Source organism: Orcinus orca, chromosome 10 (genome assembly GCF_937001465.1).
Source record: "Orcinus orca chromosome 10, mOrcOrc1.1, whole genome shotgun sequence".
In the NCBI taxonomy this organism is placed as follows: domain Eukaryota; kingdom Metazoa; phylum Chordata; class Mammalia; order Artiodactyla; family Delphinidae; genus Orcinus; species Orcinus orca.
In genome coordinates, this window is record NC_064568.1 from 100,931,371 (window position 1) to 100,957,525 (window position 26,155).

At 52.3% G+C, this 26,155-nt stretch overlaps 1 protein-coding gene across 20 annotated transcripts in view; it reads right to left on the reverse strand.

Annotated features, from left to right (window-relative positions):
* The window catches only part of RREB1 (ras responsive element binding protein 1), a 180,139-nt gene that overhangs the window by 10,321 nt on the left and 143,663 nt on the right, over nt 1-26,155 (reverse strand). For 15 of the 20 annotated variants that reach the window (XM_033408070.2, XM_033408066.2, XM_049693765.1 and 12 more), the window contains 5 exons: nt 25,224-25,368; nt 24,521-24,657; nt 10,966-11,155; nt 7,023-9,915; nt 394-558 (listed from right to left, as the gene is read on the reverse strand). In XM_033408070.2, coding sequence (XP_033263961.1) covers nt 394-558; nt 7,023-9,915; nt 10,966-11,155; nt 24,521-24,657; nt 25,224-25,368 — 3,530 coding nt within the window. Of the gene's footprint in view, nt 1-393; nt 559-7,022; nt 9,916-10,965; nt 11,156-24,520; nt 24,658-25,223; nt 25,369-25,527; nt 25,637-26,155 lie in introns of all 20 variants that reach the window. The other 5 variants (XM_049693770.1, XM_049693771.1, XM_049693772.1 and 2 more) reach the window with 3 other exon arrangements.

The following is a 26,155-nucleotide window of genomic DNA, read 5'->3' on the forward strand; positions in this document are numbered from 1 at the left end:
TTCCTGCAACACCCTGGCAGCGAGCGGGCCCATCCCTGGCTCTGCAGGATGCGGCAGTCGCTGGGGTTTGAGAAAACAACACCCGAGTAGTTTCACATCCCTTTCAGACGTGTTCCTATGCAGAGCTGGACTGTGCACCCTCCTGCACAGCCCAGCTCCACAGGGCAAAGGGCAGGAACAGGCGTCTGGGGTGGGGAACAGATCTTCTCTAGCAGCTCAGAGAAGCAGCCTGGGGGAGCTACCGTGGCCCCCATACCCGTCCTGCTGCTGGGATGCCAGCAGGAGGCCTCAGGGTCCTGCAGAGAAGGGGAGGCCGCCAGCCGCAGCGCAGAGGCCGGGGCGCGGCTAACGGGCTCCTGCGGCGCCCTCCTCTCCATCACTTGGAGGCACTACCTGTGCTATCATGGGCTCCAACATCACTCTGTTTTGACTGGGGGATAAGCCCGTTTCTTCTCAGGGAACAGGCGGTAACTCCGTGTTTGCGCAACTGGTGGCGTTCACAGTTAGATTTGGTGGAAAAGAAGGCACCGCATTTTTGACAAGGGAAGGGTTTCTGACCTGAAGCGGGAAAAAAAATACATGTTTATCTGGCTTTCTACCGCAACGAAAAAGAAAAATCGCTTTCCATTCATTCTCCTGGGATCATTGGCATTTGTCCAACCCCCACCGAACCCCTTTCTTTTAAGAAAATAAACAAAATACATTAAACAAAACAAAACAAAACACTGAGAACAGCAGCAACTCAAGTGATCACCTTCCCTTATCCTGAGTGGGATGAAAGATTTGTCTTCAAAATACTAAAAGTTAACAATGAAACCAAGATACATATCTGAAGTAAAACAGTATTACAATTACAAATCTTACATAATAACTACAACAACAAAGGTGAGTGAAGGGATCTGAGCACAGCAGGAGAACACCTATGTCCACCACAGAGAGAAGACGCCTGTGATAGTTTCCAGCCTGGCAAGTACCGTGGACGTGGGGAATCGAATGGGATGAAGGGCAACGCCCGGGGCCTCCTGGAGGAATCCTGAACCCTCTGGATGTCTCTGGGGTCCGGCCCTCCCACCTGGACTGCAAGTGCTGAGTTCTGACTTGCCGGGATGCCTCCTGTCTGACCTCTGCCCAAGGTCACCGTGGTCCTAGCTGGCAAGACAGGGGAGGTCGGCTTGGTGCACGAGGGTTCTCTGTCCCCCTTGCTCTAAGCTCTTGCTGGTGGTGCATCAGGGACCAAGGTCCCGAGTCTGATCAGAGCCGCGTGCTCCACTCAGCAGCCCGCGTGTGAAGCTGAGTCACTGAGCGGCCCCTAACCCCACCAGCCCCACAAGTAGGCCAGCTGCCTGTCCCTCCCCGGCCATTATCTGCTTCGACCGGCCTACTCTCCCCTTCTTCCATTTCGATTCCTTTTGCAGGCTCCTCAGTACCTGGTCCTGTGTCTGCATGGACGGACAAGGGGCGAAGCCAGGGCAGACCACGAGGACAAAGAGAAGGAGAGAGGAGGGACCAGGGAAGGGAGTGGGCGGGCACCAGGACAGAGGAGGTGTGGTTATCAGCTACTGCAGCACTGGATTCTTCTGTTTTCCCCCCAAGTGCCACATTCTAAGGTTCTGGTTTCTGATTTTACAGGGAAAAGGTTTTGTGCACCGACAAACAGGACTCATAGAGCTGCAGCCAGCACGGCTGTCTCATAACCCCAAGGCTGCCACGATCACACACACATCAAGACATGTCAGGCAAGTCAATCAGCGCGGTTCCCTGGAAACACTAAGATGGGGTGGGGCTGGGCTTCAGCCTTCCATTTAGGTTTAGATGAGCATTAATGGACCCCAGAACCAGCGCAGGCTCACAAGTCCAGGCACCCAGGGAATGAACAGAGTGGGCCTGGAGCCCCGAGTTCTCAGGACAGGAAGGACTGGCACTGCCAGCCGCACAACTCTGGGGCGCCATTCGCACGGAGCACACCGCGTGTGACCCCGAATCCCCACACTCCAAGTATGAGCATCAGCAGTAACCAAAGAAAGGGGACGTCCACCTCCACCTGAGCCATGGTTCCAAATCACTGGTAGGGTTTTTACGAACACAGATGCCTAGAACCATCAAACACCACGGAATTAGAAGCCTGGGAAGGTGGAATCAGACACTCAGAAACCGGACCCGTGCACCTCTAAGGAGCTCCACTTGGGCCCGAGAGGATGAAATGGAGAACCCGACTGCTCCACAAAGCTTGTAGGTGTTTTGCGCTAAATTTATAAAAATGCTCACATTAAAAAAAAAAACAACACGCTTTTTGCGTGAAGACTAGTTGTAAAGTATTTTAATGCTTTTTTTGTGCACCCTTCTCGCTTTTCACTAAAAGTTGAACATGATGTTTAATAATTATTCAGGCTGTGTTAAGTAAGAAGAAAATACTTTTCCTTTAACATTTTATTGTCAAAAGGCAACATCACAGCTTCCCTGAGTCAGGCCAGTTTGGAAAACAAGAGAACCAGGCTCGAGAAGAAAACAAGTCAGAAGCTGTGACTATGAACTGTGACCTGGCTCTTGATTTCAAATAAAGCAGTTAGTTCCTTGCTTCTTCCTCTTACGTGATTTGCTCTGTAACTTTCACACTGGTAAATGCGTCACTTGTACAGCTGGTTTGAATAGCCAGGCTGATGTCTCATGACGATGAGGAGTCATGTTAAGGTTAAATGTAGAAAACGATTCAATGACCTGAAAGTACTGTATCCAGTTAGGAAGATTCCCGAAGTGACAACTAACAGCAGTCTTTAAAAGTTCCCATTTCACTGCATAAGTCGCACATTTTACATAGCAGTGTGCTCTCCAGACTGCATGGACAGAGGAAAACAAGAGCGCTTTGACTATTTTATGATCATACAGGTTTCAGAAAAACCTTGCTGACTCGTAATCTACGTGGAAAGTATCCAATATTTTATTCATTTGGTAGCAGCCACAGAAGACTGTTCCAGCAGCGGTGTTTCTAAACGCACCTGTGAGCACAAGGAGCACCTCTGCACCCAAAGGCCCGTGACGTCCTTCCGCCCCACCCTGCGATGTCAGCCAGTAGTTTTCACTCTCACAGAACAGTCAAGAAACGAAGAAAGAAATTCTTCAGGAGACGATGCCGTCTGGCAGGCACTGGGCAGGAAGGAATAAAGGACGAACAACCAGAGCAAGTCCAATGGCCCGGCCTCACACCCTCAGACGCCTCTCCGTACACCCCCGCCCGCCCCCACCCGGGGCACAGGCCTCTCTCTGTCTGTCTGTCTGTCTTTCTTTCAGGACGTGGCAGATGCAGGGCCGGCCAGGTAAACGCTTTCAGAGCTGCCCCTTAAGAAAGTTGGAAGCAGCCCCTTAAGAAAGTTGGAAGCAGCCAAACACGGCTGGTGTCAGTGCTTCCACACTGAGGTGTGTACATCTCACTGGTCTCAGCTCCGACGCTGGTTGCCTGTGAACAGCAGGTGGGAGAGGTGGGTGGGGAGGGCCCCAGGCTGGCAGAAAAGGGCAGCGAAGCCCTCAACCATGAGAGAGTGAGCAAGGCAGGGGGCCACGGATGTCAGAGCGGGAGGGCACCTCAGCACCACAGGTGCCGACCCCTCCGTTCCACGCGGAGGAAGGTGAGGAAGGGGCTGAAATGGACCGTTTCCTGGCACTCTCTCCTCTACTTTGGCCTCAAAACACACGGGACGCTCACGAGGGGGAAAGGCAGGAAGAGTGAGCCGTCTTCTCCTAAAGAGGCAGCACTGTTCAGGCTGAGAAGGGAAGGAGCCAGGACGGTCCTCCTCCACAGGATGCCATGGGCTAGCGGAGGAGGGGAAGGAGGAAACTCAGCTGCGTGTGGAGATCACGCCAGGATCTCACGCAGTTCGCCAGCAGACGCCAGCTTCCTCCTAAGACATGATTCCTAGAACCTGAGCCACGCAGAGAAAGGGCTGAAACCACGTGCCCCTTGCCTGAGCAACAGTGAACCCCCGGCTGGGCACTTAACACCTGGGCTACTTAACGCTGCCCATTTAGGGGGCGGGGTGCACTGGAAACATGTCTGTGAGACGATGTAAGGATGCTAGAATTCTTTGCATGCGCTAAGAGGTTGGGAAGAGGCCGACCCTCAAGATGCACAGTCTGCTTCAAGCCAGTTTAAAACTGGACGCCACTCAACAGCTTCCGGCTGGAATGCAGCTAGAGCTTAACACTGCCACCCCGGCCCCCAAGCCTCTGCCCTGTGTGACGAGGTTTTACAGGGTCATTTCAGAGTCCATGTTTAGTTTCTGTTACATGTGAGCCTCAGTCTAATTTCAGAATTATGGAGGGAGCACCTCATAGGAAGCCACGAGCCGGGCACTTGGAGATCCCACAGCAGAGCCGTCTACCGGGAAAACCTCAGCGTGCAGGAAGGCTGGGCAGGTCACATGATTTCTCAGGCTCCGTCCAGCTCCAGCACTGTACCAGACATAGCCGAGGGCTGTATAAAATTACTAAATGGAGCTAATGCTGAGATTGTTGCTGGAAGCTGAGGCTGTGAAAGGGCAAAGGAAGTTAACTGAGCCCTATGGGTGCCAGCGTTCGTCCAGGTCTAAGCGTGTGGTTAGCACCATCCCACGGTCACGAAGTCTCTGGTCAACAGCTCGTGGTCCACAGCCGTGTTCCACCTTGTCTCAAACCACTTCCCAATCTTCTGCGTTCGCACGTGTCAGGATACAGGGGGGCAGAAGAGGCACGCCCCCTGCATCCTCAGATGGAACCTGACCCTGGCTCCCACCCCCAGCACTACTGCGCATCCCCCGAATGCCTGCAGGCAAATTACTCAAGCCTCCCTAAACTTCAATTGCGTCATGGCAAGATGGGGACGACATGGCCCTCGTGGCCCGGTCACCAATACTAGCTCTGGAAGGGTTCTCTACCCGCCCGAATGCGCCCCTCAAGAAAAAAAGCCCGCGACCCCACGGCAGGAACACACGATGTGAGGGACGGGGTGGAAGCAGACACGGCCATCAGGGGACAGTGACTGTAGGGGGAGAAGCGGCAGAACATGTTCACACCTACACCTGCCCCCGCCCTCCCCCTGCCCCCGTCTCAGACTAACTCCCATCTCCTCTGCTCCGTTCCGACGCCACCAAATTTTAAACCAACGAGGTCGCTTCGGCGTTCAAAAGGAGCTTCTATCGGGCACCTGCAAAGACACGGCGCGACCCTTGAGCGCACGTATGGGCTGCTCAGTCCTCTCAGGGAGGCCGCTGGCGTGCAGGGAAGAGGACAGTGGCACCCGCCCAGCACAGGGCTCCCGGCTGGAGCAGAGGTGGGGAGGCGGTGCTGGCAGGGGAGCGCTCCTCATCACGCCCAGACCGCCTGCTTGCTCAAAAGCGGCAACGGGAATACTCACTTCTCCAGAGACTCTGCAGGAGACAGACAGCTGCCACCCAAAAAGGGCGGCAAGAGAGACTGCTGTGCGAGGCACCTTCTCTCTAAGAAGCATCTTCTTTCTGAACTGCTTTCTTCCTTAGAACTGTTCCCTTACTTTGTCAGGCTTAAATGATTTCAAATGGAGAGAAAATGACAGCCTGAAAACGCAGCACAGACTCTACAAATCTAGGAATTCTGGTTCCTGTTATTTGAGTCCTCCGTGGACAGACACTCCTAACTGATGCCTGGGTTTGAGGCCCCACCACGCCGGAAAGAGACGCCGTGCCCACGTGGCAGCCAGCCTCAGACAGACCCTGCAGCGCACCCTCCTCTCCCCTGCCCTGCCCTGCCCGTCTCCTCTGCACTCTCATTGCCCAGAACAGCTCTGCCATCCCCTCCCGATGTCCCAACTTGTTAGGAGAAACAGCCTTCCACGGAGGATCCACCCTGTGTGAAGCCTTTCTACCTGGATACAGAGCGTGGCTCCCACCCAGCCCCTGCCATCTTCCCCTCTCCACACCGTCATGAGCCTCTGCACTACCTGGGGTTGCCAGATTTAGCGACTCAAAATACAGGACGCCCAGATAAAATCTGAGTATCAGATACACAACAAATAAGTTTTTAGTATATCCCAAATAGTGCACGGAAGATATTTATACTAAAAATTATTTGTTGCTTATCTGAAATTCAAAATTTAACTGGCATCCTGTATTTTATCGGGCAATCCTGTACCATACAATTCTTTATTCTGTTTTAGGTCCTATCAATTAATATTTGGGTGGTGATCTCCAAAAGGCTAAGGATCTCACCCAATCTGTCCTTAGTTCAAAGATGTAAATTTTGAATACTCAGCTTGAATATTCAGTAACTCATAATTAAGATGACCTTAAGATGACCCTAAGTTGTAGGGTCATCTGACTACTAACTCCCTGGTATAAAATTATTTAAAGTGTATTTCTTATCTCAAATTTCTCTTTAAAAAGCAATGCACGACAACATTTGAAAAATACTTTTGGGATATCTTTTTGGCAACTTAAGTCTGTTACTTAGAATAATATTTTAATTGCATGTTTCTCTCTGCAACAGCCAACAACTTTAGTATAGATAAAAATTTTTTTAAATTTTAAAGCTACTCTGTCACTGACGCTCACGATGAACAGGGGAAGAGGTAATCGCCTTAGTGAACTGAAAGGTAGCTGCAAAATTTGCAGTATTTCCCTTTATGAATACACAGCAGTCAAAAGAACTTCACAGGTCTGCCATTTTAAAAGCTGCCTTGAATGCAAATTCTTCTGCCCAGGTCCCTGTTCCCCTAGCTGCCTCCTGTGCATAACCAAGCAGATAATGCCTCGACCAAGTGAGGGATGTGATGGCCCAAGACCATCTCACCTAAAAACACCCTGCCTGACCCTTCCCTTCACCAGCAGCCCTCGGAGGCCCAGCCAACGGAAACAGGCCATTCTGGTTACACGAGCACACAGGGAAAAACTCTCGGCCCCATCAGGCAAGCCCCTGCTTCTGAGACTGAGGAAGAAGAGAAGCTAGGAATGGGGAGGCGGGAAGAGGGCCCCTCCTTCGACCCCACCCGTCACCGCCCCTCAGCCCAGCGGCCCCCTTACCAGTGTGCGTGAGCATGTGCCTCTGCAGGGAGCTGGCCCAGGGGAAGACCCGGGGGCAGTGGGGGCAGCTGATCCTCTGCAGGCAGCTGGCATAGGAGCTGCGCTTCGCCCTCAGCAGCCTGTCCTCCGGGGGGCTGCCCTGCTCGTCGTCGCTGGGCCCGCTGTGGTCTGCGGCCACCTCGTCCTGAGCGTCGTCCTCCGCGCTCTGCAGGAACGGACTGAACTTGTTGGTGTCCGTCGTAGCCAGCATCTTCTCGATGCTGGCGAACTCCCCGCTGGAGTCCAGGTCCACCCCGCCGCTGGTGCGCAGCCGGCTCCTCGTCCCCTTTTTCCGGCCCCTCTTCTTTGACAAGCCAGCTGGTCCCTGCTCAGTGGGCGAGGCTGCCTCTGGGCTGGTGGCAGCAGGGGGGGAGTCACTGGATCCTTTCCTGCTGGCGACATCGGTGGTGGCTTTGGAGACGGCGCCCCCTACAACATCTGCAGCTGCAGCGTTACTGCCAGCGCTCGCGGGCCCCGGGTCAGCCACCTTGGTTTTCAGCAAGGTGGGGGCCGAGGACACGGATGAGATGATCTGGGCAATGGAGGCCAGCGGGGGCAGCTCCTCTGTCACGGGGGGCTTTGGCAAAAGCAGGGGGGGCTTGGGGCGCAGCGGCCGCAGCAAGGCTGGGCTGCTTATGAGGGTGGAGTTGCCCAAGAGCGGGGAGCTGTTGACCAGGGCTGAGGAGTAGATGGGCACAGCGAGTTGAACGGAGCCCTGCAGGGGCGGAGCCGGGGCTTCCGGAGTGCTGGCGGCAGAGGCCGCCGCTACAGGGGCCACGGGCTTTTCCAGGACCCCGCTGGGGCCCAAGGTCACCGGCAGGGTGGGGCAGGCTGGTGGACAGGGAGAGGCCTGCTCATTGCTCGCGGGCTCCTGCTCAGGCTTCTTGGCTTCCCCGGGAGCGGCCGCGTCCTCGTCTCCTCTCCTGAAGTTCTTGGGGATGGACAGATCGATGGGCTCCATGGAGCAGTCGTATGGGGCCGAGGCGGAAGGGCTCAGGAAGGAGGCCGAGTTCTCCTGCTTCACTTGGACCAGGGCCAGGCCCTTCTGGGAGAAGTCCAAGGGCTCGTTGAAGTCTCCTGCGAAGTTGCTGGCGGGCTCCACTTTGACTGCGACGTGCGGGGGCAGCGGCTGGGCGGGGGCCCCGTGACGAAAGCCGTTCTGGGGCTCCAGGAAGGCGGCCAGGGGCTTGCGCTCACCCAGGGCGGCGCCGCCCTCCTCCACCCTGTCCGGGGCCTCGGTGGGCGCGTCGGCGGGGCCCAGGCCGTCAGCCGCCAGGACGTAGCTCTCGATGTCACGCTCGGGCACGTGCAGGTGCTGTTTGAGGACGTGGTGGATGCAGTTGCGCTTGGCCGAGAAGGCGGCGCTGCACTCCTTGCACTCGAAGGGCTTGCGGGCCTTGGGGCAGCCGCCCAGGCCGCGGCCGCAGTGCGCGCGCATGTGGATGCGGAGGGCACGGTAGTGCTTGAGGTCCTCGCCGCACAGCCGGCACACCGTGTCTGGGGAGCAGAAGGCGTCCACCATCTCGGCCGCGCTGCTGGTCACGTACTCGATGTTCTTCTCGATGTCCTTGCGTGTGGCCTTGAGATGCTTCTTGCGTAGGTGCCGCTCGCAGTTGGCCTTGACCGTGAAGGGGTAATGGCAGATCTTGCAGATGTAGGGCCGCTCGCCGCTATGTGTGCGCAGGTGGCGGATGAGCGCGGCCTTGTCGGCGGCGATGTAGTCGCAGATGTTGCACTGATAGGGCGAGATGCCCAGGTGGGAGCGCACGTGCGCGCGCAGCACCCCCGAGAAGGCGAACACCTGGTTGCAGAAGCGGCAGGGGTAGAGCACCTTGCGCATGGCCGGCGTCTTCTTGCCGCTGGGGGCCGTCATGATGGCCTTGAGGTCCCCCTCCGTGATCTCCTGCTTAATCTTGGCCTCCATGCTCAGGGGTAGGAGGGCCTCGATGATGCTGTCCTGCTCCAGCTGCGTCTTCATCTCGGCCTGGCCCGGCAGCTCGAGGCGCGGCTGCTGCAGGAAGAGCTGTGCGGCTGTGTTTGGCTGCGCCCCCGACTGGGACTGCAGCAGGTGGGCGTCGGAGGCCGCCTCCACGGAGCCCCTGAGGAGCTTCAGCGGCGGCGGGGGCAGGCTGGGGCTGATGCAGCCCGGGGAGGCCTGCTGCGCGTTGACGAGGGGTGGAGGCGTGGAGGTGGCCACCACCGTCCGTGGTGTGACCAGGGGCTTTGGCTTCAAAGGGGGCATGTGTTTGAAAATGGCCTGTAGAGGGGCAGCGGGGGCCTTGGACAGAGGCGGAAGACTGATCTGAGGGGGGGCCGAGGCTGCCATCTTCAGGATCTGCTGGATGTCTGCCAGCTCGATGGCTGACTCCCCAGAGATGGGCTTGACCACAATACTGCTGTCAGGCTGGATGATGAAGCCCTTCTGGAAGGGCTGCAGGGACAGATGCTTCATGCTCTCCTTGGTGGCCGGAAGGACGGTAAGAGACCCGCCCAGGGAAGCAGCTTCGAAAGGAGACAGACTCAGCAAGTTGGTGCAGCCAGGGTCCTGAGGTAGCTGACACTTGAGTGCCTGGAGCTGTATTGCTTGGTTGTCATCCGGCAGCGGCTCCTCGGCCAGTGCAGGCCTGGCGTCTTCGATATGCTGCAGGCCCAGCATGGCCAGGAAGACCTTCTGGTCGGGGGCGTCGCCAGGCAGGGCCCTGGACTGCAGCTGTTCCCGTCCCTGGTCGGCAGTTACATGGGTCTGCTTGTGCAGGGTGAGCGAGGAGAGCATGGGGAAGGCCTTGTCACACGTGTCGCAGACGAAGCGGTGCTGCTCACTGATGCACCTGCGCAGGTTCGTTTCACACCAGGCCTGCACGGAAGCCGGGCGGGCGAAAGCAGGGGAACAGAAAGGAGCATTTAGAAATGATCGCCAAGCTGCACAGCTGCCCCGGCATCCGGCCCTTCTCCACGGCACGTAGGGTGCCCACCTTCCCCTGCTCCCTAACTCCGGGACCGAGTAAGGAAGCCAACTAAGCATCTTACGAATCCTATCTGCTCGATGAATGACGCCGATCCCCAGGGTGTCTCGGCAGATCAGCACTGAAGTACGGTTAAGTAATAACACCACAGAGGTAGGATGAATTCTCTCTTTAAAAATGGGGGCCTTGCAAGCCTAACTGATGGCAACTACCACCATCAGTGAAGAACTGGCTTTCTTTGTGACTGTGGGGGAGGAGGCTGCCTGGGAAGGGGCACCATGGGGGAGGGGGCTACATGAGCGTACACACGTGGGTACGTACACACATGGACATATGCATGTGCACGCATGGCCGTATGCACATGGTCATGTACACGTGGAATAAGTCACTGAGTCTGGGGCTGCTGTGATGGAAGAATTTCACTGTTGATATCGTCTACCTCAATTTTTTTAAATTGGAAAAAAAATGGGTTCCAAAGTAATTTTAGCAGGTGTTTTATAAGCAGAGCACAAATACAGCTCAGGTTAACACTGACCCAAAATATTTGAATAGAAGCTACAACACTAGAAATATTTAGCTGTGCTATCGATATTAAAGAAATATTTAAAAAATACAAATTCAATTCACCTAGGGCTGTGTGGGGTAGTGAACAATTCACAACTTTAAACCCAAATGCCCCCAAATGGGCAAAGTACCGATGAGCTACACTCATACGCCAGTTAACATGAAATTCAGCACACAAAGTAAAAGGCTGCCAACCCTCGTCAACTCAACAACTCAATGAAATGGGAAGGGCCAAGCTGAATTTCAAGAGAAAGGTACTATTAAACAGAAAAAAACCACATGACAGCATTTTAAGGAAAGGAAGCCTCAGGTGAGGAAATTCAGTCCAGCTGTGTGGGCCATGGAGGTGGCTGCCAGTCACGGGCCAATCGGAATACCTGAGAAATGCGAGGAAACCTCCTACAGGAGAAGTCGGTGAAGCCTAAGTCGTGGAAGCCGGCAGGGATGGAGGGGTTGTTCTGGATGAAGGGCCTTCCCACTGCGTCCCTGGGAAGCTGCTTGTGGACCAGTGCGTTGTGGCGCAGCAGTCCTCGGTGTGTGCGGAAGGTGACGCAGCAAATGTCACATCTGCGGGAAGAAGACACAGGACGTAAGGAGGCAGCCATGCTGGGGCGTCCACCTGTCCGTTAGCCGTATTGTGTTTTCTGTTGCTTCATTTCAGTGGAGCAAAATAAAAAGCATGTGACATCAAGAAGCCAGCCACCTCATGGTGAGCAACAAAAGACTCTCCCTTTAAGAAAACATGTATGTCCTACCAGCCTCTGGATACCCAGTCTTTGCAGACGGCACAAGTGTGAACAGAGCAGAGAGGTGGGACCTGAGGCCACTTGCTCTTACCTGCGTTACACGATGTGGAGCGAACACTTCCCTCCCCCAGCTCCATGGATTCGGATTATCAAAAACATCTAGAAGCCCAAAAGCACAAACTTCCACAGCAGCTGGAGCAGTCACGCCAGCATCCCTGATGTGTGACTGGGATAAAATGATAATCAAATCCTCCAACTGAACTGGTGGCACATGACAGCGATTATGTATTCAATTCTGCTATTGTTACCATCTATCTAAGAAATAACCATAGCTCCCGAATGCTGAGCCCACGCTAAGTGCGAGGGCACCCCACAGGGGTAGCGCACGACCCGGCAGGTGGGTGGGCATTCTCATCTTCATCTTCCAGAGGAAAACACCGAGGCTCGAAAATGTTCAGCAGCGTGGTGGAGGCCACACAGCCAGGAAGAAGCAAAGACAAAGTGTGAGCCCTGTTCATACTCCCACCCTCACCTACCATGAAGCCATCTCCCTATCCTAGAAGGACTCTTTCCAATGCGGTCCACAGAAAGATGAAAGACTATCACGCTTCACTTCAGAGATGACTGCATACACCTGACCCGTCCTGGGCCACATGGACGTGTAACAAACACCACTTTCTAACGGTGGCTCCGTTTTCTCCACGTTTCACACCAGAGCCGCCTTCTAGGTCTTCACTGAGAGCCATCTTAAAACCCAACAATCATTAGGACATCACCCACATCCTTTAGACCTGCACTGAATACAGCGGCCGTGAAAGCCCTATTTAAACGAATTAAAATGTCCTTAGTCACAGGAGCCCCGTCTCACGGGCTCAGCCACGACAAGCAGTGCAGGCCTGGCGCATTTCCAGGATCGCAGGAAATCCCACTGGACAGCGCCTCTTTCCAACTACTTTACACATACAAACACATCTGCCCCTCACAAAAGCTCTATGGCAGGTCTTATCCCTGTCTCACAGAGAAGGAATCTGGGGCACAGAGGGGTACAGCGACCTGATTGAGCTTACACTGCACACACCTTAATGGAAACTTTTTTTGCCTTGAAATTCTTCTCTAGAAATCAAAGAGATAACGGCATCACCCATGAAGCAGCTGGGCTTCACGTGTAGCGCCGAAAGACCAGTGCCAAGTATGTGCAGCCCCGCTCCCTGTGCTGGGCCGTGGCTGGCACAGCAGCGTGCTCCTGTGTCCCCACCTCCTCGACACCCCCCCTCCCCCTGCTGACGCGCCCGCATCTCGCCACCGAGATTCCTGTCATCATTCAATTAAATTTAGCATGCTGGGTTCCCACGAGCCACTCAAGCCACTCAAAACACAAAAAAGAAGTCCCTTTTGAGGGACTTCTGGTTAAGCTCACCAACTGTGATAAAGGCTCTGGGCAGGGATGGCCGCAGAGAACCCAGACGCCTATAGGTATGGAAAGTTCTCACGCGGTGGGCCTGCACAGCGCAGCTTCCATCTCTCCCTGGCCCTGCTTCCCGCAATCCCTTGCACTGTTCAGATTTTCTCTCCCTGCACCTCGTCCTCTTCCCCTCTGTCCTGTCTGGGCCACAAGCAAGTGAAGTTCAGGGAACTGTCTGGAAGCTGCTCTGTGCCTTCCCTGAAAGGTGAGACTGAGAGGAAGTTAAGAAAGAAAGGACAAGTGCAAAGGCAGCGGGGAGCTGCCACCCAGTGGGCCCTCAGGTATTTTCCACCTGACGTCCATGATGACTCACTCTTCCTGAGTTAACAATTAGCACTGACGACATATATTTTGTGTAGAATATTTGCAAAGTGTTTATAATTAATTTTTACCAGCGTTGGGACATTGCAACAAATACTTAAGCTCAATTCATCCTAGCAACCCAGCCAGTGTGTGACCATCCCATCACAATGGAAGCAGAGGCCTGGTTCTCGCTCACCCTCAGAAGACAGCAGGGCTCACTCCGTCTGGCAGAGAAAGGGTCGTTCATCAAAGTTGGGTAAAGGGGTGGGGTGGGGGGGCCCCTCATTAAAAACAAAAAATCACGCACATTTAATATTTTACTCAACCTAAAACATATTCAGTTGATCCTCATTATTTGCAGAGTCTGTGTTTGTGAATTTGCCTACTTGCCAAAATTTATTTGTAAACCCAAGTCAATACTTGCGGTGTGTTCTTGGACAGGCAACGCAACAGAGAACAGAGTGGGAAGAATCTGAGTTGCCTGATGCACACGTTCCCTGCTGGGGCTGGACAAGGAGACGCTCTGCCCTCTCATTTAAGCTCCTACTGTAAACAAGTGTCCTTTCCTCTGTCTCTTTAGTGCTGCCACATTTCTAGCATTTTAGTGCTTCTTCTTGATGAGTCTGCTATTTAAAATGGTCCCCAAGGGCTTCCCTGGTGATGCAGTGGTTAAGAATCCGCCTGCCAATGCAGGGGACACAGGTTTGATCCCTGGATTGGAAAGATCCCACATGTGGCGGAGCAGCTAAGCCCGTGCGCCACAACTACTGAAGCCCGCGCGCCTAGAGCCCGTGCTCCACAACAAGAGAAGCCATCACAGTGAGAAGCCTGCACACACCGCAATGAAGAGTAGCTCCCGCTCCCTGCCACTAGAGAAAAGCCCGCACAGCAACGAAGACCCAACGCAGCCAAAAATAAATAAATAAAATAAATAAATTTTAAAAATAAAATGGTCCCCAAGTGTAATGCTGAAGTGCCACCCTGTGTCGCCAAGAGCAAGAAGGCTGTGATGTGCTTTGCAGAGAAAACACGCGTGTTAGATGAGCTCCGTTCAGGCGTGAGCTAGAGTGCTGTCGGCTGTGAGTTCAATGTTGATGAGTCAACAGTATATACTATACAGAGAGTGTCTTTAAACAGAAACACACTTAATAAAACAAGGTTATGTATCAATTAGTTCATGAAAATGTGACCAGAGGCTTGCAGGAAACTAACCCTGTGTTTCCTCCAGGAACAATGGTTCAGTGCCCACTAACTCTCTGTCTGTGGGGACTTCACGGAACGTACCTACTGGGTAATGAGACTCCACTGCACATTCAACTCGCCCATTTTTATGGGGGCCAAGGACTTAGGCTTGAGTCTAGTTCCACTGAGTGAAGCTCCATGTCGTCATCACTGTGTGAGTCACACTCGTAACACAGCATCTTTGATTTCTGGTTTTAGATGCTTTCAGGTAGAGCAAGAACTTAGATTTTTGCAAACCAAACTAAAGCAGCATCCTAGGTTCTTATGATTGTCTCTTCAACTGTTCACAGCTGTCTTGCCCACCCTACATTTGACAGCAAAACAAACAAACAAACAACAGCAACAAAAAAACCTGTCCAGTCTGGATTATGTGCAAGTATGCCCAACTCAGTTTTCACAGACTATTCTTTAAAAAAAAACAACCAATATTTCGCTGGCTTACAGAAAATTTAATTAAATTACAGCAAATAATTATAAGTATTACTGACATAAACAGGTTGGGGAGAAATCACACTGACCCTCGGCAGCCTGCGTGTCAGCTGCAGAAGGTGAGCAGGCGCCTGAGCAGTGGGCTGCACACTTCTTGAGCTTTTAACCTTGAGCTTCTAACTTTAGAGTTAAAACGCTTTTGAGCATTTACCCCGTATCGGCTTGCTGTTGGTGAAATGTGTGTGTTATGTATCTTTATGTATTTATATGCACACATATATAATGTACCAGGTACACTATAAAATATAAAAACAGAAAATTTTAAAGGATGAGTGAAGAAAAGTCCCTTTATTTTGCCTTTGTGCCCCAGGGATCTTTCTGAACACCCTCCTCTTTTGAGACTATGGCATCAGTGCAGAGTCTACTGGCCATGAGTATTCCACATGAGGGCATCACACGTGGGTTGTACAAGGGAATGGAGAGTGTCTCGGAAGGTGGCGATACGGATTACTGCCCTTCTATCGTAGCCATGAATTTTCAGTAACGCTGAGTTTGCACCATTTATCTAGACATATCCATCTCCTCCTTCATTCTCTTATTCACCTTCAAACCCTTCCCATTTCTGGTATCTGGTACCAAGTTTGCGCTCCATACACACGTGGCAGAATTACCTGGCACCAACCACAGGCTGTGTCCTCCGAGGAAGGCAGGTGTGGAGGAGTGGGAGTATGGGTGCAGGGACCAGGGAGTCCCAGCTGGGAATGGGGAGTCAGAGTGTGTGACCTTGGACAACTTGTTTCATCTGTATTTCAGCTGCCTGCTGTGTAAAATTTCCCAAACGTGCCTGAGATAAGAATCCCCCCATGACCTTGTTAAAAACCAGATTCCTGGGGCCACTGCAGATGGACTGGAATCAGAATAACTGGAGGAGGAACCCAGGAATCTGTATTTGTGCAAGCACACCAGGTGCCTCTTACATCAGACAAGTGTGGAAAATAAATTAGAGAGACTCAAGCAAGAGGATCTCGAAGTTATGAACAACTGAAGCGACACGCCTGAGCGAGCTCATTCCCTTTCTGCCATGAGTCTCCGTTTTCTTTCTCATCTGTATGTGGGGATCTTTAGAGTTACTGTGAATAACAGGTAACCAAATGCTCGGATAACTACAAGGTCCTAGACCAAATTCAACCATTATTTTATAGCGCTAGGTACAAAAAAAAAATCAGGAATAACCCATTTCCTGGCAATTACAGCAGACACAAAAATGCAGAAAAAATGGAATTTTAATTTCCAAAGGCTGTACTCTCTCCTTTCGCTCTCGAGGACTCCACAGAACAGCAGAACTTCTCCACGGCTGCCGTTCAACCTGGAGACTCACTGGAGAGACGTGTGTTCCTCCTGGTCCTGCCTGCGCTGCAGCCCTGCTTCCTCATCACCCCCGTTCCCTTCTGGAGCCACAGCCTGCACGCACATGCACTCAAGCCTCCTAACGCCGTGCAAACGAGCCCTCCATCCACCACATCACACCTCTGTTTCCACAGGGTTTCAATCAAGGTGCTCCTATTTCACTTCTGAAAGGATATAGACTTTCATCTTACAAACAAACTTCTTGAAAAGTGGCAGAGAAAATTAAACTCTGCCTTGAAATCAGAAGCACATCAAGAAGCTGGTTAAAAAGAAGGAAAGAACCCTCGTGGGAAAAAACACTGCCCCCCATCTCACGCTTGGACCTCTATCTGCGGACAGACTTTAAATGAAACCATCGTGGAAAACAGTCACCCAGAGACATTTAGATTGCCTTTGTCAGGCAGAGACACTCGGTTCCTCCTGAGGCCCAGTGGAGGTCACTGCAAATCTGCAGGTGATGCTGCTGGTTGCCGAGCTGGGGCTATCTGCTAACTCGCTCCGGTCTGTCACCTTCATTAAGGCCACAGCCATTGATCAGGTGGTCCCTACCACTCTTCCCCTCGACCCCGGTTTGGGGGAGCTTTCAACCCTGCCAGGAACTCGTGAACAGCACACTGTAAAACATTTAGATGGAGTGGAGCTGACTTAAGAGTCACGGCAGAGTGACTGGAGGATGATTTCATTTTGCAAGTGCTCTGACGACGTGCCAGGGGGAAATTTTACAGATCCGAGAGGCTGCTTTCGGATTTTCTGGCAACGGAGATGGCCTTAAGTTGCAAACTGAGGGTAACTTTTCCAAATGGAAACTAACTTCTGCTGTCAGTAAGATAAATGCATTTAATGGGGGAAAGTGTATCTAGCTGTAGGGTTTAAAGAAGCTAATAACATTCCACCCACTCTTCTAAGAACAAAATTTTCTTTTTTTCTTTTTAAATTCACATACTCAAATAGATTACCGTGAAGAAAACAAAAATTCATTATTTGAAAAAACTCTCAAGGACAATTTAAGTAAAGGTGAGCTTACTTACGAAACGCAGGGACGAATGCCAATATGGACATCCTGCCTGCCCTTGGCTTACGGAAGGATGATCCCCTATATGTGAGCCCCAAATCGTTCTAATCACAGAAACAGTGTTTCTGTACCCAAGGCAGTTCACCAGAGCCCACTTCACCCAGAAAACACTTGAATCTCAGCACGTGTTAGCAAATGCTTCTATGAGAAAGGAAGCACGTTTAGTTCAGAATGCGGGGAGAGCGACCTGCTCCCCTAACTGCAGGGTTCCACCTCCCTCAGGGCGGCTCTATTCCCCGGGCAGGGGCTCCAGCACTTCAGTTTACTCGGGGTGGGTGGTAAGGGAAGAGCTGAGGTTTGGGGCCGTGCAGGGTTGGAACTTCTGGAACCGGAGGGGAAAAGCAGCTGTCTGCAGCTTATCTGCTCTGCCTGCTGTGGCAGCACCTGCAGTGTCACTGAGGGGGCTTGGGGAGGTGTGAAGCAGAGACAGGAGGGGCTGGGCGGGGGGTCCCAGGGGAGACAGATGCCCCCCCCGCCCCCCCACCCAGCAGCAGGCAGGGGAGTGAGCCAAGTTTCCACTGTGGCCCCCGGTATACAAAGGAACAGATGGCAGGACTGGGGGCTGCCAGTGCTGGGGCTGGAGGGAGGCACTGTGATCCCAGAGCACCTTCACCATGTGCTTGATCTGTAGCCTGTCCTGTCCTCTCCTTCAGAAATCAAACAAACTCACACAGTCTCTCACCACTCGGGCTCTGGCCTTGACGTTGGCCTCGCCGGGAAGAGCACACTGTGAACGTGGTCAGAGAAGGCTGACTTCCATGAGAGTGGTAAACTGCACTGATCTTGAAGCTACCCTGCCAGCCACAGCTCAGGCCAGGGATGGGCCAAGCAGCTCCGGGAGGTCCAGGAAGTGCTCTCCTTTGTTAGCTGGGGCTTTGTCCTTTCAGTTCTCAGAGGGCTTCAATGCAAATGAATGAGGTTCTTGTTCATGCCCAGATCCACGACTAGTCTCAAAAAAACAAACGTCAGGATCTTAGAGTCACTGAGTCGAGGACTGACACGTAGCACGGCACACCCAGTGGGGCAGGGCACCACGGAAGCCGTTCTTTACAACACATGCCCTTCCTTCTTATTTACTTTTTAGAAGAAAACTGCAGAATTCTGGGCTGGGGTAGGAATGTGCTAATGATACCCATGCTATAATGGCGTGGGCACTGTGCAGGAAGTAGGGGTACAGGAAGAAGCTGTCAACAGAGCAGCTCACAGTAGGGCTGACAGTGACTTAGCAGGACTAACTCTCACAATTAAAGCCATCAGCCATGAAACAAGGAACGTGTAACCACTAACCAGAGTGGGTTTCCCAACTAACCTTCCTGAAGGATCTACAATGGAGGGGAGCTTGCGCGCACACACACACACAGAGAAGACTGAGTCAAACCAAGGTAAATGTGAAGGCAAAATCACCAGCAAAAGCATCTACAGAAATGGAAAAGAAGGCCACCAAAAAGCTTAAAAAAATATATTTTTAAGCCTTGTGGCTAAGCAATTCTGGGACTAACTCCTCCCAGGGTTTGCTACAGTAATACTGTGTCATCTGGTGACCTCTTACTTCCACATTGTTCTATCATGTCTCCCAGTTAATGGACAGACAGACAGATGATCCCCACTGCCACATGAAAGGGTTAAAAAATTTTTTTTCACTATGCTAAACATATTTTTGAAAGACTGCTTTGGCAAATTTCAAACATCAGGAGACACATTTCTTTAGAATCTCAGGTTTCCCCAACAATCTAAGAGAAATGATGTGCGGTTCTATAATTTAAAGGTATCAGGACCTTTCAAGCTTCTAATCATCTGGGTTTCTGTACAGTTGGATCACAACATTTGAGAGGCAGGACTCAAACCAAATGTAAACAGCCATTCAGCTACCCAATCTTTACAAAAGCAAAATCAGATAAAAGTGGCTACTTACAACGATAAAGACTAAAGGCCAAACTGCTTTCATGTTCTCTGTCAAGGAAATGGTACCTGGAGAAGCCCCGGAACGTGCTTCCTTCTCTATTTTACTGGAATGGGATTCCAAGAGAGCGACACCAACCCATAACTGTAAGTGTCGCAAGGGTTAAAATATTAAAAACAACACATGTTCTAAATAATAGTATCAGAAGTAAATGTTCATTGACTGTTTGTTACAGTCTGGGGACTGTGGATGCTCCCTTCATCCTCACACAGCCCCTAAGTCCATTTTCCAGACGGGGAAACTGAGCCCAAGGTCACGGAGATGCCAGGCCCCAGTCAGGCTGCAGCCGGCACCCTCACCACCCCTCTGCTGCAGCTGCTGCGCTGTGTGTTCAGAGGATGGTTACTGCAGGTGTCCCAGCTCCTTCTACAACCCATGTCACATCCTTAATGCCTGGGCCCTGGACAGTGGCTCGACTGGGAGTCTTCCCAACACTCCCCAAGCAGCAGCAGGCCCGGCCCTGTCATCAGAACCTGGGAAATACCTTGCTGAGAAAGCGGCAGTCACCCTGGCTGCTTCCTTGAGATACTGAATTTCTTGCTCATTACAGTGTTTTATCGAGGGACTGACATTCCTTCTTAAAGGGATTCCATGCTTCATTTTCTCTGTTCTGTCTATGGAGGCAAGAGGGGCGAGTGCAAACAGCTTCTCGTCAGAGCCCCGCCCGGTTCTGACCCTCCTCTCCCCTGGTGCCCACCCTCCCTGCCCTCCCCCGCTTCCCAGCCGCAGAGCTGACAGCCAACAGCTGCACTAATCTCTCCCAGTTGCTGGGAGCAACAGTGACGGCCTATGAGAGGGCCCTGGCCAGGGGCAGCCTGCCCTCCCCACGCCCAGGAATCCACTGGGCTGCACACACTGCGTCCCGACGCCCTGCTAGGTCTGTTCGACCGAAGCAACGCAGCGGGAAGCCGGGCAGGTCCAGGGACTGCTCAACGGGTGGCTGGGGTGAGCCCAGAAGCCGGCGGCAGTGCCCACTCCACGTGGCTGAGAGGCCCCTGGGCAGGGTGCGGAGGGGCTGCCCAGAGAGAGGCCTCCAGCTTAGGGGGCGGATCTTCTCCTCCCTCAGCCCCCAGCATCGTTTTAAATCTGCCCTCCACCTGGCTGAGCCTCAGACCCCTGAGGCTCTTATACGAGATGCTGAAGAGCATTTTGTTATACCCTATCCCTATTTTTAGGATGACATTTAACAAGTGTGGGACCAGCGCCATGTCAGTCAGTCTTAGGGTCTCCCTGCAGGTGACGGGAGTGTGTAGAGGGGGGATGGGGCACAGGGCAGGCAGTCGAACGTTCCTTGGAACACTTGAGAATCCAGAAGAAGAAGGTCCTGGCGACTCTCCCCACCTCTGGCAGCCCACCCTCCATGCCTGTGGGCACCTGCCCTCCCCTCCGTGCCGCCACGTGCCCGCAGAGCCCACTCAGGTCCCCACCTTCCAACGCCCCATGTAGATTTAAGGGTATCACCATAACATTTTCCTCACAGACAACTAGGAACGGCAACTGGACTGGACTGAGGAGGGCCTGCCCCGGGCAAGCGCCCCAGCATCCAATGTAAAAGGCCGTGGGAAGCTTTCCGCCAACCTATCCAGCTCCCTGGCTCCCTCTGCTTGGACAACAGGCTGCTGGCCTGTCTGGCCCTGAACTGACCCACTTCACTCTGTTATAATCGCTCTTACTCTTTTGCTGACAGCCCTCGAGGGGCCCTGTCTCCACTGTCACCACTTTTTTCTTAAGTCTGGTCAAGGGCCTGGCACACAACAAGCACTCATTCATTTGCCGGATACATTTTAGCTGAACTAATTTAAAAATTATTTACTACCCAATCTCCTTTAATCAAGAAGCCACATAAGATTATACAATAACTTTTGCCAAATTTCGCCCCCAGCTGCAGTCACAGTGCCACCGTGACTACCCAGAGGTCCCCCCAGCCCAGCCCCCATTAGCCAGAGACTAGTCATTCAGACACAAAATGGGGAGGGGGGCGGGGTCTGAGACAAAGCCCTCCCAGCTACAGGTGGGCTTGTCCTAGGCTCGCACCTACACATGGGCTGCTGGGGGCTTGGAATGTGCCTCTTCCAATTGAAATGGTGGGCTGCGATCATGCCCCACACACCAGATGGCAAAGACTGTATGAGAATGAGAATGTAAATCACATCACTGACGATTTCTGTACTGACAGTATATTTTGGATATATTAGTATACCAGCAAAGCATGATCAATTTCAGCAAAGCATGATCAATTTCGCTATTTTCTTCTTCCTTTTTTAGAATGTGGCTACTTGAAAACTTAAGGTGGCCCCCGTGGCTCTCCTCCTGTTTGCATGGGTGGCTGCTGACCTGGACTTCCCTCCCAGCTAACTTTACTCAGGGCAGCGGACAGCCTGTTACTCTGTTCTATTCTTATAACCAGGCACGATATTCAACACCCAGACACCCTCACACAGGGATGTCCTCTCTGCATCCACCTGCTCACTGAACACTCTGTCACCTCCAGTCCCAAGTGCCAGCTCCCAGAAAGCCTCGCTTCTCCCGTCTGGGGGGCTGGACAGAAGGGCCAAGTCACCGCGGGTCTGGTCACGCCAGGGCGAAAACAAACCCGACACTCGGAGCCAGAATCACTACAGTGGTCTGTGTCTTCCTTTTGCTCTACGCTTACACTTCGTTAACTTGAAACACAAGGCACTGCAGGAGAAAGGCCTCGGCGTTTACGTGAATTTGGATTTCCAATGCTTTTTATTAAGGAACAACGGGCACCTTGCCAGCTTTGGGGGTGGGCGGTAAGGGCAGGAGAGGGAGAGAAAGAAGCCAACAGCTGTTTCAAGTTATAAACTTTCTGTCTAAACTGGTAGCATCCCACTGTGGTTCTGCTGCCTTTGGGGTTTGCAAATGGAGTTGGTGCCTATTTTAGCTCTGGGTTAACAAGCAGTCTCTCCCACCAGCTACTGTCACAGTTCACTGCCTGGCGGGGCCCTGCCGGCTCATGCCTGTCCCCATGGCATCCTCTGATAGCAGGCCATTATGTGGAGGGCAGAGCAGAGGGGAGAGAAGGGAAACTAACTATGTTCTGTAATTAACTCCTTTGGTTCCCAGACACAAGACCCACCCACACAGCAACAGCTGCCAGACAGGGGATGGCATGCTTGCCCCCCACCATGGATGCAAGGCAACCTCTTCTCACGCCACTGCCGGGAGGGGCCGAGCCCCCCACCAGGCTCAGGACTCCTCCAGTCCACCCTCCCCAAACAAAGGATGCTATTTCCAAGTGGGCAAGGGAGGACCTGAGGTTTAACTTCACAGCCTTGGAGTCACAGCAAGTGAATTATGCACCAAATCATATAAAACAGTGAACCAGTATCCAAGGCGATTCCCATCTCCATGTTCTCCAAGTAGCCAGCCCGGCCTGCCCCCAGATTAGGTGCTTGTCCAGAAGGCCCCACTCCAGGAGCACCCACGCCCTGGTGCCAGCCAGCACTGAAGAAGGGGACACCTGATCTTCCTCTATCATTGCTATACACTGTGCTGTGCAGGCTCCAGCTGCCCAGAAATCTCTCTTGAGAGTTAAGTTATTTTCCCTGTCGGACAGAATCATCTAGAAGAGGGTAAATGGGTAGTTCCTAAGATGGTATCTGATCACAGAATAAAACACAAAGTGAAAGAAAACCTAGGGAGGAACCCAGAGAGGAGCAGTGTGTGGACTCAGGCACTCTGCAGTGCCGGGTCAGAAGTGCTGACGGGGGTCGGAGGGTCGGGGGTCGCAGCTGCTATTCCTGCCTCTGCCCATGACTCACCACGTGAGGTTTGTCTGGTAACTTCACCTCCGCTTGCTCAGGTCCTGCATCTAGAGAACTATTTCAATAGTTACCACCCACCACCAGCCCGCATCCTGGGATGCTGTGGACGTTAATGAAACCATGAAGTCAAGTTCCTGAATCTCTCAGCATGACAGGGCCTACAAAAGGAAGAGCCAAGCGCTTTTTCTTGGTAGACAGAAGAACAACCGTTAAGAGGCAGGTTTCCGAGTCACAGAATTTCAGGCCTGAAAGGCAACACAAGGACGACCTGGTCCAACTCTCCTTCAAGGTTCAGATGCAGCTGGTCCAGGCCCCATGTGAGCAGAGGTGGGACAGGGACCCAGGGTTCTGACCACCAGTCCCTGCCTGCCCGTCACATCCAGGAGTTTCCCAAGATGGGGCAGTCACCTCAAGACATGCTCTAGCACTTCAACTGCTCAGAGTTTAATCTCTCCATAAATTCTTCTCTCTCTAATGGAAAAATGTCAAGCTAACGTGATTAAGGATAATGATTACTTGACACGACTTTATGTTACTGGACAATTAGGCTTTTCCCCCAACACAAACATGTTTAGCTGCCTCAGACCTTTTCAGTTCTAAGTCACAACCAAACATGTGCCCCCAAGAAAGAAATGTGGTCCACGTATTGGTGAGTCAGACAAACAGATGTCCAGATTTCTACACTCCCAAGCTGTCTTCTGAAACCCAAAGCTGCAACCACATATGCACTGGCCTCTGCTCTGGGAACCTTCAGCTGTGCCTCTCAGGACGTGCTACTTTCAAGTCTCACAATACCAGCGGCTCCCCTACAGCACCTTAAAAATGATACAGTAGCAGTTTCAGAGAGGAAGCGGGTACCTGCTCAGCAGGAACACAGGGCTTTCTGCCTGATAAAAACGCAGGGAAGAAGGTCGGGGAGGAAAGCCGAGCTCCCCCCACCCCAGCCCCAAATTCTGCCGGAGGTCCGCCTGGGACCACTGAGAATGGTCAGAAAAACTATGTGGAGCCTGGACCAGCGGAACCATCACCTTTGCTGCTACTGAGACAGGCTGCATTCACGTCCTGTGTCCTGCACGACAGAACTCTGTCTTGCCCCCAAATGCTTTCCTAGGCTTCTGTGCTACCAGCCCATTCCAGACGCCCACGAGCACCTGATCTGCCCTCCCCGTCCTTAGCACACACACGGGCGCAGCTAACGACCATTTGGGCTGCAACACCATCCGTTTAGAAAATGTGTCTGCTGCCCAAAGCCCGGTGCTAGGAGGCTACCCGTGGGCGGGGACTCATGGGGATCGCCCGGGGGCCCCGCCAGGAGTGCAGGAAGCACCGTGATGCTGGTGAATCCTCCTGGGGCTGCAGCCACCTGCTCTGACCCCTCTCAGCCCCACTTCCACCCCCGCAAGCACTCTGATCGGCCTCACGAATGGCCTCACAGCCCAGGCTGGAGTAACAGGAGGTAGGTTGCATCACACATCACAAGGAGGCGCCCCCAGAGCACAAGCCTGCCCCAGCCCCTCTCCTACCTTAGCGGGTTATCTGAGTGGGTCTCCATGTGGGTCTCCAGCCCGTACTTGCACACGAACTCCTTGAAACACAGTGGGCAGTGAAACACTTCATCAGCTTTCTTCTCCATGTCACCCGACTGCCTGTCCTCTACCATCTTAGGGGAAAGAAGAAACATTAAGTCACAAGGGAGGGCTCCCACGTAGTTTGTTTCAGAGAAGCCGACACTAAATCCAGAATCTGAAAGGAAAAGGACGCCTCCCTCCTAGGCATTAAGGATGCTACTGACCAACGTTTCATGTAACAAAACCTCACCGAACACCAGCACCCACCCACCCACCCTCAACTCACTCATCCATTCAACAAATATTCACGGAGCACCTAGTACCTGCCAGGCACTGGGAATAAAAGTGTGAGGACAAAAGAGTCCCTAATACTTAGCAGAGCCTCCTCCATTCTAGCTGGAGAAACAAAAAACCCCGGGAGCAATGAAACAAGCTCCTCGGATCACCAGTGGGCTCAGCCGGGGGGCTCCTCCTTCCACAAAGGAGGAGCAAACAGGTACTTTTTTCTCCAGAGACCTTATGAAACAGTGCAGGGAAACAGAGGTTAGAAGCTTGGGATGGGTGTCCACCAAGCCCCCAGACTGCGAAAATAAAGGCTGGAGGGATTTCTGCCAAGAGTCCCTGGGGCAGGCACATCTGTGCTGGGGGCAGAGAGGACCTTTTTAGCAGGCGCTGGGTCTTCCTTCTCTGACTCTGTATCATGACTCAGTTTCCTTTTGGAGGACAGCCGCCTGCGCTTCAGTGGGGATGGAGGGGCTGCAGCTGTAGCGCTGCTGGGGTCCTTCTCATGAATCTTCATATGTCTGGAAAGAACACACACACAGACAATGTGATTTAGCAAAAACTGAGCTGGTTTATTTAAAATGCTTTATATTTTCTATAAACTATGGGCACTGGTAGTTAAATTTTCCTTAGTTAAGAGATACGGGGTATAATTTATACAGTGACTTCTTTTTAAAAACCTTATAATCTCCTTGAACCCCTCGTGAAGCTCTCACAACGAAGTGCTATCCAAAAACGTGGCTCAGTGCCTTGCTGTCTGTTGGAAGATATTCATGAACTTCACTGGCACTAATAAGATAAAAACAAACTATTTGATGATCTGTTCTACTTATTCAGACAAGCTGTACTATTTTAGGGCACATAATTCTATAGACAAAAGAAGTCCCAGGTACCACTAGTTCATAAACCAAGAAACCACTCTGTGGTCCCAGAACCCACCCCCTGTCTACCAGTAGAATGTGTTCTCTCTCTTCTGCCTTTGGAAGCATGTTGGGGGTCAAATTTGAGAGGTGCTGACCGAGCACATGTCCGAAGTGCCTGAGACCTGAAAGCCTGCCCATGCTCTCCAGGGTCTTACATGGATTTGCAGATCATGAGAGTAGCTGGGACAGTGGGATAAGTTACATGTTGCAACCCTGACATCTACAGGACTAGGAATACACATACAAGAAAGTATTATATTAGTATGCATATGTCTGTTCCAAAAAAAGAGTTTTATGGGTGACCTGACTTAAGTGACCTTACATAATCAAGTTCTAAAGCAAACATTCTAGGAACCAGGTCCCAAGAGCTATAGGGAAAGAAAGA